General features: G+C 37.8%; 1 protein-coding gene across 1 annotated transcript; it reads right to left on the minus strand.

The window, feature by feature from the left end:
* Positions 1-507: 507 nt before the first annotated feature.
* MAD2L1 (mitotic arrest deficient 2 like 1) lies at positions 508-11,201 on the minus strand. Its single transcript, XM_002815095.6, has 5 exons — positions 7,673-11,201; positions 6,667-6,813; positions 3,023-3,143; positions 1,920-2,023; positions 508-1,362 (listed from the first exon to the last, which is right to left on the minus strand). The coding sequence occupies exons 1-5, from the start codon at positions 8,028-8,030 to the stop codon at positions 1,190-1,192; spliced, it is 903 nt and encodes a 300-aa protein (XP_002815141.3). The 5' UTR covers positions 8,031-11,201; the 3' UTR covers positions 508-1,189.
* Between the last annotated feature and the right edge of the window lie 1,104 nt (positions 11,202-12,305).

A 12,305-nucleotide genomic window follows, 5' to 3' on the forward strand; every position in this document is an offset into this window, starting at 1 on the left:
CATTAATAAACTGAATTTTTACAAAATGAGGTCAGATTTAGATTAGAGATTAGAGAAGACTTTACAAATCTGCCTTAAACTGACCTTGGAAAAACAGGTGAGAACTGGATAGAAAGCATGTACCAGATGAGGGTATTAATGAAAGCACATTCCTGTGCTTAAATAAGCATAGTATTTAAACATATAAGGAAAAGTAGGCTGACAATAAGGCTAAGAGTATAGTAAAGTACTAAAATCAACACTTGTTCAACTGGAATTGTTGGACTAATTCCAAAGGACATTTATCCTTTCACAATGATGAATAGCTTTAAGTCTATTGCTATGAGATGAACAGGATGTGATCAAAGTTTATCCATTAGATTGAAGACACCTCAAGACTCACTCAGCTTTGTATCCTTAAGTTCTATAACTTCGTAGGAACAAGAATTCATTAGCTATGCTGAATCAATTCTAATTAGCATTTAACTATATCAACACCAAACCAGTATCAAAATGTTTTAAGACAAATTTAAAACAAACTTAACTTTATTTCCTCACTTTCACTTAAAACTTGATTTTATAAAACACACAAAAAAAATTTTTAAGAGTTCTGTATCACAGAACATTAAACAGTACAAATATCCATTGCTTCATAGGTTCAAGTTACATAAATTAAAGTCAAATAATTGGAAACTGATTCAATAGGGAAAACTATACATGAAATGAAGGTCAAAAGGAGCTATACAGCAATATTTCATTGTTTATAGATTATGAGTTACTTTCAGGACCTTAACAAAGATTCTGAATATTTAGACTTCCTTTGTTGTATTTGATACTTAAATATCTCCCTACCTATACTGAGTCAAGCTACTTGACCAAAACATCTGATTTAGGAAAGCATCTAGTTTTATAGCACGAGTTTTTCCATCTACAGTTACTATCTTCAAAGGAATATACATCACAATGTTGACAAAAAAACCTCCTGGTTCCTTTTGAACAATGTGCAATAAATTCATGATGTTAACTCCATGGTAAGTCAAATAGGTACCAAAAAATAAAAGGAACAATTACACACAGTTCAGTAAGTATCATTTTGGTTTTCTCCATGTAAAAATTAACCAATGAAATAAAACATATCAACTATAGATGACTTGATTTCAGGAAAACCACATTTCAAAATTACAATTACATTATTTTCCTCATGTCATCCTCAGTCATTGACAGGAATTTTGTAGGCCACCATGCTATTTACTTTGTGGATTGTAGTAGTAAATGAACGAAGGCGGACTTCCTCAGAATTGGTAATAAACTGTGGTCCCGACTCTTCCCATTTTTCAGGTACAACCAAATCTTTGTCTGTATAAATCAGCAGATCAAATGAACCTAAATTGGGGATAAGATCATTGAAGTACATTATTTTCTAAAAGTAAAACTAATCTTGCTGCCTCTCTTCTATTTTGAACCACTCACTGCTGGAAAAGGTCATTTGGCTTGGTCTCCAATCACTAGTTAATTTATTTTGCTCAATGAACATTTATTTCAGTAAAGAAAATATTGTATCTAACTTCTGTGCAATTTAGTGATTGTGTTCAAGTAACCCCTATCTTATTTAATAAGTCCTGAAGCGCAAGAATAGTGATGCCAGCATATTGTTATAATTGTTCCAGTTTATTATTAACCCTTACTATGCTTAATTTACATATTAAATTTTATCATAGGTATGTATGCCTAAGAAAAAAACATTATATAGGGTTCATACTATCCATGGTTTCAGGTAAGGGAGACTACGATACATTACTTTTGCATGATAACGTTTTTCCTTCAATTTATATTACGTAAATCTGATAAATAAGACAAAATTTAATAAGGGGGTGATTACGGCAGTAGCTTAGTCTTTTTGCCAATCAATTTAATTCAACAAGAAGTTGTATAATACTTACAAGAAACTTCCAACAGTGGCAGAAATGTCACTGTAGCTGTGATCTGTCTGATCACTGAACGGATTTCATCCTGGATAGCTTTCTGAGACTTTTCTCTGGGTGCACTGTCAAAAAAAATCAAATCAATTAATTCATTTCAGGTCTTAACAAGCTATTTCAAACACAGTAGTTAGATTATTTATCTGATTAAATGCTCTCAACATCAAATAAGCAGGGCTTATTTGAGAAAGGAGGTTTGTAAAAAATGTGAGTGAAACTATCCTTCGGACCTACAACCTAGTAGGCACAACATACATCCTTATTACTTCATTTATCCTGCCAGTCATCTTTTAGAGCTGGTCTTAGTGTCAGGTCATTTAGTATCAGATGACTAGAAAATTTGCCAATCACTTCAAGTTCGGGACACTTCAGCATCTCTTGAAATAAAAATAACAAGTGATATGTAAAATATTTATTGGTATAATCATTTTGGCATTTTTAGTAATGCCTAAATGTCTAATTTCCTATTTTCTCAAATAAAACATTAAATTGTATATCAAATTATTTTATAAGCTAAAAATTTCCTAAAATACACCAAAGCCTTCAGAAGCAAACTACATTTCACTATAAGAAATGGTTCTCAGTTTATAGAAAAGCATGCCTAGGACAATGCATTTCTCTTCCGGGGAGTCTGGAACCTTCAGAAATGTATGAAGTGTTTTAGGAAGTAGATGGCATTAAAGGAAGTACAGCAGAGCTACATCTTAAATTGTATGAGTCTAATATCATTCCTTATAGTTAAAAATATCTTAGAACAATTCATTAAATGGTTCATCTAGTATATCATGTGTAGTTTTGTATATATCACCATAAATACTGTTTGAAAACTACTGATTTAGACTAAAGGCAATTATGTTAAAATTATATTATATATACAAATCAATGATCTGCTAAACTGAGCACAATTCTTTTCCATAGGTGACTGAGGATATCTTAGAAAATATAAATTAGAAACAAACCATATTTTATATAAAACTAGTTCAATATAATTAGAACTCAATTAGTAATAAAAATAAGTTTTGAAAAAAATATATCAAAGTAGAAATAATGTAATTTCTATTTACCTGTCATCTTTTGCAGTCTTGTCACACTCAATATCAAACTGCCATCTTTCCAGGACCTCACCACTTTCAATATTTGAGATAACTACAACCAGTTTCTGAACTGAACACTTGTATAACCAATCTGCAACACATAAAAAGGAAGACATCTTTCTTGGTCCACTGCATCATAAAGTAGCTCTCTTCTTAGGTCCCACTCCCTAACCTCAGCAAATTCCTACCACTGCTATCTGGGACCTCCTCCTATGTGCAAGAAAATTTGCACCATCAATAATCTAACTTCGGTTTTCAAATTCTCAGTATCTGTATCAGACAGTAATTGGTGCTGAGGACAGAATACTGAACATGTGGTAGTTTCATCCTAATCCAAGATAAAAGCATAGGAGATGGGCATTAATCTACTCATCGCACCAATAAATGAGAAATTATCATTGTAATGGCTGCTATGAAAGAGAGATTAAGATGCAATGAGAGCATAAAAAAAGGAAAATTTGAGCCACTCAGGGAGGTCAGAAAAGGTCTGAGTTTAGCTCTAGGGATAAACAGCATTAAATATGCAAAAGGATAGGAAAGAAGATACAGGCCTCAAATACTCCCAAGGGAAGAGCATATAGAGGGCTGGAAGCAGCCCACTACAAGTGCAATCAAGAAACAAACAAACAAACAAAATAAAACAAAGTAATCCTTGCAAGATTAATAGGAGCCAGACCACGCAAAGCCTGGTGGATCAAATTAAAAAAATATACACTTCAAGACCAGGGAAGTCATTACTGTGTGTGAATAGGATGTAAAGCAATTAGACTTGTATTTCAAAACTATCATTCTAGCTGTGATACGGAAAGTGGACTGGAGATGTTAAAGAGGGGATCTAGAGACACTAGTTAGTCAATCAGTAATTCAAGCAAGAGTTAATGAAAGCTTGTAGGAGGATAAACTGGTAGATATGGAGCAGTAGGTAGATTTAAGAGATTTCATGGTTAAAATTTATTGGGTTTAGTCATGATACTAAGAAGCATGATTCAGGGACAGCTTCCAAGTTTCTTTTATTTCTGGCTGGACGGTTTAGTCATTCATTGAGAGAAAAAAAGAGAATTAAAGAGTATCAATCTTGGAGATGATCCTAACTTTAGTTTTTAGTATGCTTGAGTGTACATTATCTCTGGGATAGCTACATAAAGATATAGCTGCTGGATATATGAGTCTGGAGAAAGAGGCTTGGGATAGATATAAGTTTGTGAGTTGACTACACAGAGGTTGTTAGTGAAGCTATACACAGGTCAGAGATCACCTATAGAGAAATTATAAACACAGAACGGGGGCTCAGATTGAGCCTTGAAGTAATCTTGGAAATTGAAACAGCATATTCAGGAGTCAGCGAAGTTTTTGTAAAGAAACAGAGTAATTAGTAAATATTTTAGGCTTATCAGCCACCAAGATCTCTGTTGCTTATTTTTAAACAAACCTGTAAGTGTAAAAACACTCTTAGCTTGTGGGCAGTGCAAAAACAGGCCACTTGTTGGATGTGGCCTGTGGGCCTTGTGATCCCTGGCATTTATCAACAACTTTTTATTAGTTTCACTCTGAAAAGGAGGAGACTGGGTGGTAATTTGTTCTTCCTTTAAAACTGGAAAGATGAAACCAATGGGGATAATTAAAATCAAAACACAAAAGCAGAAAATATAAGAGAGAACAGGATAAAGACCCTGAAAAAGGCTAGAGGAAATTACATTCAAAACAAAACAATTGGCCGGGCGTGGCGGCTCATGCCTGTAATCCCAGCACTTTGGGAGGCAGAGGTGGGTGGATCACGAGGTCAGGAGTTCAAGACCAGCCTGGCCAAGATGGTAAACCCTGTCTCTAGTAAAAATATAAAAATTAGCCGGGCACGGTGGCAGGCGCTTATAATTTCAGCTACTCGGGAGGCTGTGGTGGGGGGCAGAGGTTGCAGTGAGCGGAGATCACGCCACTGCACTCCAGCCTGGGTGCCAGAGTGAGACTCCAAACAACAAACAAACAGAACAACTTGCCTCTAGGGAAGAGCAATTTTTCCACTTTAACTAAAATAAAAGGGAGAAGTTAAATAGGAAGGTCTAGACACAAATAAGGTGAAATGTCATCAATGCAGTCTCAAAGGAAGACAACCTAAAAACCATTGGCTTAGGCAATGCTTGCTTCTCCAGCAAATTAAGATGAAAACACACATCCATAGTTGCCTGGAGGTTCCAGGCCAAACGACCTGAGCACAGCCCTATGAATCACTATAGATGATTTATTCCTGACCCTCAATTTTGGATGCAACTCTGGGAGAGGTGGACACTCTTATCAGTGTCTTTCCTGTGTACACTTGAGAACAGAGGTCTATTCCCACACCAAAAGAGGTCTCATCTTGCTACTTTGACAATACCAATCTACTATAGCAGAAGTTCTCAACCAAGGGCAATTTTGTCCCCTAGGGCACATCTGGCAATATAATATATGGAGGCATTTCTGGTTGTCAGAGCAAGAGGGTTTGTTACTGGCATTTGGTGAGTAAAGGCCATAGTTGTTGGTAAACATTCTATAACACACAGAAAAGCACCCATACCAAAGAAATACCCAGGCCAAAGTGTCAACAGGGCTATCTTCCCTTGCCTATCAATTTGAGATCTGACATCCACAGGTTGTTGAGGGATTCCCCTCCTGTACACATAAATGGCAAGGCAATGCTAACAGTTTATCTAGAGGATAGTATAGCTTGAAAGAGAGTTACCAAGCTAAAAAAGTTCACATGGCCATCATTGGAAGGGCATACTAAAAATGGGTTAGTAAAAACGCAATAAAAACGGTAAAAAAGACACATTTCTGGTCAACAACAAAAGAAATAATTTCTAAATTAAAAAAAAAAGATGGCCACTGTAGTACTTTTTAAAATTTTAGAAGATCAAATGGGAGAAACATTTGAACAATTAGAAATGAGAATCCTAAGTGGAGGGTAACATGAAAGAGAAACTAACAGGAATTCTAGAAAGGAAAAAGAAATCGATGAAGAACAAGTATTCACCCAACAGGTAATACAGCAATGTCTTGAGCTAAAGAAAAACGAGTGTTCAGACAGAAAAGGCTTACTGAATCACTGGCAGAATTTTTGAAAACGACAAATAGAAATGCATGAAAAACAAACAAAAAAACTGTGAGTGTTCTGTTATTTAGTAGCCAATCTTTTCTCTTTTTGAAGTTTAGTTCTCTGGTTGAATCCAATTTCCTTGATCTTAATCTAATGATAACATTAGAGTACAGAAAATTAATTAGTTACAGAAAATTAATACATTATATTGAGAATATGTAGTGTATATTGTCTCAGATAGTGAACACCATTATAATTATGTAAAATTCCAACCTGTTCCATTTGGCCACATTAACTGCAAAAGCCACTTCTAAGGGAGTTGATGACTATTTTTTTAGCCATATCAGATTTCTAACATCAAAATATTCAGCCCACTCACAACGTAGTAGGGGAAGAGTGGATTTCTTCCATTTTATATATTATTTTCTTCCTCTCAATTGAAAATATATTTGAGATGTCAGTACACTCCTATGTGCAGAGCGGAAGAATGACTACTTAGATTGCTAGAAAATCTGCACTCAAATTGTTTCCAATGATTAAATACCTTTCAGTTGTTCCACCACATTATTTAGGTATTTTATGAGCTCAAGATCAGTAGTTACAAGCAAGGTGAGTCCATATTTCTGCACTCGAGTAAAGGTTTCAGATGGATATATGCCACGCTGATATAAAATGCTGTTGATGCCGAATGCTGCAAGCAAAAGAAATGTTACAGAAAATTCATTATCACTGCATAACTCTGGAAAATAAAATATATTTAGATGTGGCTATATTTTCATTAGGCTATACAGCTATAAGTGACTGAACACACGTGTATCTTGCTGAAAGCAGAGTAGGTACAAAGTGGCATTAAAACTCCTTAAGTCTTGCTTCTAAGTAAAAAAAGATAATTGCTTTCATGTGGCAAAAAAAAAAAAAAAAAAAGCCAAAGTGTATCAACTTATTATTGCCAAATTTCACCTCATTGTAATGCAAGTCCAAATTCAGATTACGAGGCTAGAGGATGTCAAAACAGGCTGTTGCATTCGAGTCAGCAACTGACTGAATAGTCATTGTGCTCCAGACAAGCCTATATCTTCCCCTTTCCCTCCCAAATCCTGCCAGGTTCCTTTACAACGTGCAGCTGGCCTGTTCGAGAACAAGAGTTCCCAAAGTCTTGTTTACCGCCAGTCTCAGGCCTAATAATCACTTAGAGTGGGAGGGTGAGGGTGCTCTCGCAGTTTAAAAAAAAAAAAAAAAAAAAGAAAAACACACACACACGCATACACTGGGGCCCACTCCAGTCACACTGTGTCCTGCATCGGAAAGTAAGGGGTGGGAGGTGGGACGGATCTGCACTTAAAGGAAGAAACGCTCCGGAATAGGCTACGCCGCGAGGTAGGCTCCAGCAGCACGCAGACCTGTAGCTCCACATTAGCAACGCGTCTGGAGGAAGTGCCTGCAGCTGCCTCTCCCCAGATTACTTCTCTGGTATCAGAGGCCGAGCTGTGGGCCTACTGAGCCGTCACGACTCCTTTCCCCCCAATATATTGGCCTGCGCGAGCACTTACAGAAGAACTCGGCCACGATTTCGGCGCTCCCGCGCAGGGTGATTCCCTGCTCCCGGGAGAGCTGCAGCGCCATGGCCAGGGACACAAACAAAGGCACGCGCTTCCACTCCGCGGACAGCAACCACAGCGGCTCCAACAGCACTTCCCCGCCAAGCGTTTCAAAAGTAACGACGCAGCACGTCGTCAGGTCCTTTGCGCAGGCGCGACGAGCCTTTAAGCCCAGCCCCACGCAGCGGGGACCTGCTCTTTCTCTCAGCCTTCCTGTGATCTCGCGGGAGCGGCCGGTTCGCGCAGGCGCAGTTGGTGGACCTGGTCGCGCTGTGCCGGGTGTGACACTACGGTAGGTGTAGGTTAGCATATGTCTTCTGGTTGTGGTCTACTAGTTGGGGCCGAGGGAAGATGACGATTCCAATTTCAGTAGCCACCCTCTAGGCTGAAAGACCTAGGAGCACAATTTCCGAGTTTCAAAGATACTTTCAAACTGAAAGGAACTGTTCGCCAGCTGCTCCCGAAGTGGCCCATGTGACCCCTAGTGAACGGTCTAAAGTTCCGCTAGATGCTTTGGGAATTCGTAAAGCGACTGCGTGCGCGGCAGCCAAGCCACAGCTTTACAGGGTTCGCCTTCTGTGTGGGAACGCGGCTTTTCCCGAGAAATTGGGTTGGGGATTAAAGAGAAGAACTGCATCCTTTTTACTGCCCTTTTCCCACGCCTGTTCTGGGCTTAGGGCCCCCCCTCAGAGGCCAGGGGGGTAGGCGAGTCCGGGGTGGTAGGGGGCTGCGTCCGGAAGTCCAGGCTGCGTTCTGTCCACCTTGCCCACCCTTACGGGGCAGGACAGGAATAAGGTCACCTCACCAAAGAGGCCCATCAACATTGAAGAATATTTCAGTGAATCTTGACTCACCAAACTCAATGACTTTTCATTGAAAAGGGTGAGAATTATTAAGGAGATATTGCACGATTAATGTTCTGTCAATTTTGAAAAAATTTTATTCTTAAAGCAGCTAGGAAGATATTTGTAAAATGACGCCTGAAAAACTTTCATATCTGCCGGACATTATATGAGAAATACTTGAGTGTTGTTAGTTTTCTATTGCTGCATAACGAATTACCACAAATCAGTGGCTTCAAAACAACACCTATTCGTTTTCTCAGTCCTGTAGGTCAGAAGTCTGGACGTGGCATAGTTGACGGCTTTGCTCAGTCACACAAGGTTGAAATCAAAGGGTCTGCAAGTGGGATCTCATCTGAGGTTTGGGGTCCTTCTAAGCCCTCTGGCAGAATTTCGTTGTGGTTGTTGGACTGAGGTCCCTTTTTGTCTCGCCAGCTGTTGGCCAGAGGCCAGCTGTATGTCAGCTAGCCCTTTCACAGGCCTTCTAACACTTCCCATCTCCGTGGCTTTAGGGAGCCCCCAGCCCTTTTTAAAGGCTCACCTGATTAAGTCAGACCCAGTCAGATCTCCCTGTTGATGAACCTCTCCCAGAAGTGATATCTGCTCATATTTGTAGGTTCTACCCAAACTCCAGGGGAGGGGATTATGTAGATGCGCTCTCTAGGGGCCAGGAATGTGGGGAACTAGCTTAGAATTCTGCCTGTACAGCGCTGTATATCATGTTTCGATCAGTTGGAAGAGTAAGGCATGGGTGTGCTAGGTAACAGGTTGACTTGACCCAGTAAAATTTTTTTCCTTAAATCCTTTAATCTCTGTGTGTGTATAAATCACAATCTTTGATATGAAGAACAATGTCAGGGAAAGTGAGGAGTAAAGAAGCAAGGGAGTTGGATGTCCTTCACCCCTTCCACTGGGAGCTTGGGTAGAGCTAGAATTTTGGCATCACGCTGGTAGACCATGGTGCCCATGTTTTTCCACATAAAAACTGCCTCTCTTTCTAAGGAACTTTATGTTAAAACTCAGCACTTTAGGAAAGGTTTTCTTGAGTTTCATGGTAATGTGCTTTTTAAGTTACCTGAAACTACACATAATTGTTAGTATAACCTGGAAATTCTAGAAATTAAAAGGCTGGCATAATTACGATTTTTCTATGTACAGAGGAAGTACTAAATATCTGTGCTCTGTGAGGAAACATAAGACATGAGGTTTAGAAGGAATGCTCTGTGTCTTTTGAGGAGTTTGTAGTCTACTTTGGTTTAAGTATTTATACTTTTTTTTTAAAGGAAAATTGGAAGCTCATGAGTTTGGCCTTATCTGGTTTCTGCCTGCCTGGGAAGCCCCCTATCAGATCACTTTCCTCATCTGTCTGCTCCTTTCAGTAACTTGGCCCTCCATGTTCTTTTCCACCTTAGGGCTTTCCATAATGTACACTCCTTCTCTACCTAGAAATTTCATTTTATCTGCTCAGATTCCTAATTATATTCACACCCTTTCTTAACTTAAATGTTACTTTGCTTAAAGACATTTTCCTTGGCCCTTCAGACTGTATAAGGACCTCTCTGATGTATTTTCATAGCATCTCATAGTGCTATTTCAGAGCATTTATTTTATTGTAAAAAATTGTGTAATGGTTTGTGTTATACCTGATCTGTTTTCCTGTATCAAAAATAAAATTAAGATGAATCTAAAAGTTTATTGTCATAGAAAAAGTACAGATCAGAATCCAGGAGACTTCAAATCAAGTGGGAAGGGTGGTAAGAAGCTTGCACTCACCAGTAACGGCACAGCTTATAAGGATAAAGGAGGAAGGATTTTGAGCTTTTCCATTATTGGTCCTTATACATTAAGATTTTGGGGTGGGGGGCAAACAGCTGTTTAAGTTGATTTGTCTGTAGTTGATTGGCTTGATTTCACGGAATCATACTAACAAAAATGTAAAGCTTATGTTTTATATTTATGATTAGAGCATTTCAGGGAAATCAGGATGACTTACGTTTTGGTTTATGTGGTTATGGGCAGTTGGTCTTGATGTATAGCTAAACTGTGACTTCCATTTTTATTTTATTTTTTTTAACACCTGTAAGATCCATGATGGCATTTAGTGGGTTCTCAACAAATATTTGTTGAATGAATGAATATTTGCTTAGGAAAGCTTTATGGAAGAATCCAAAACATTTTCTAATTGAAGAGTAGGTTGGATGGATGAATGAGGTCACTTTTAGAGAACTGTGAATATTCATCTGCATTGATTGAATTGGAGGTACCAGGGTTTTCTAGGTTCTTAGGACTGACATAATTAAAGGGGCATTTTTTTTTCAAATGTTAATTCAGTAATGGTTGTAGAATGGATTGTGTACAGGACAGTCTAGGGTAGTGGCCTCAAACTTGATCATGTAGAATTACCTGTGTGTTTTGTAAATTCCTGGCTTTTATTCCATCTTCCCCTCAGAACTGGTTCAGGCCGCACTTAAGCACCTGAAGTATGCTAATCCAAATTGTAACATGCTGCAAGTGTAAAATACCAGATTTCAAAGACATCTAAACTAATGGATATAAAGTATTATGTTAATATGTTTTCTAATTGATTACATCTTGAAATAATATTTTACATGCATTGGATTAAATAAAATATATTATTAAAATGATTTCACTGGCTTCTTTTTAGTTTATTTTCAGTGTGATTACCATGACATTTAAAATTATGTATGTGACTCGTATATTTTTATTGGACAGTATTTGTCTACAGTGTGGGGTCTAGAGAATGACATGTTTTAACAAGCATTCCAAGTGATTCTGATGCAAGTTCTTAGACCAGTCGCTAAAACACAAGATACTGTGATGGATATTTTAGCCTGCAGGGCTAGGAAGTTGAGTGTCTGAAATAAATGGGTGCCAGAGAGGTTGAATAAGAAGAGATACTTTAGGAAAAGACATTTTGAAACAAGGACTGAGTTGATGATTGATAATGGAAGAATGAAGCGGTAGTTCAGATAAATCTGAGGTGCCACATCTGCAATACAGGGTAGTATTTGATCCACATTATGGTAGAAAGAGCTGCCTGACCTCTGAACTTGTACTAGTTCTTATTTATCAAAGTAACACCCAAGATTCTAAAAGCTTTGGAGGGACTTCTTCCATATTAACTTTTGGGAACTTGATTTGCCATTGACCGCATCTTATCAAATACATGCACACTTATCTTTACAGAATGTTTCAAAACTTGTTTTCAGTTACTTTAGCTTACTTTTCTTTATAATTCAATGAAATCTTTTTAATGTGTATTGTTTAGGGGAAGGCTATTTGGACAGAGAGAAGAATAAATTAAGACTTTTTTCTGAAGAAAATTCAAGCAGAATGCATAACCAAACAAAATATTAGTAAAAGAGATAAGGTGTGTCATAAACAGCCCTTTATTTCATATTAGGGTGCTAAAAATAGAAATATAATTTTCTAAAGCTAAAATCAAATACAATTTTAGGATGAAAGTGACTTAATTAATGATTAGTTGAACAACCTTAAAGATATGGAAACTGAGGTCCAGAATGGCTATACAGTTTAAGATTCAGTATCTTGATAGTGGTATAGTTAGCAGACAATCTAGGGTTTCTGACTTAGTCTCCTTTTAAATTATATCCATCTGAAGACATTCTGAAAAATGTTCTTTTTCAAAGGTTATTTTGAAAAAAACAACAGATTTTAGGCTAAGGATTTTTACTCAATAACCTATACACATAACTTGTCAA

The sequence above is a fragment of the Pongo abelii genome, chromosome 3, assembly GCF_028885655.2.
Source record: "Pongo abelii isolate AG06213 chromosome 3, NHGRI_mPonAbe1-v2.0_pri, whole genome shotgun sequence".
Lineage (NCBI taxonomy): Eukaryota > Metazoa > Chordata > Mammalia > Primates > Hominidae > Pongo > Pongo abelii.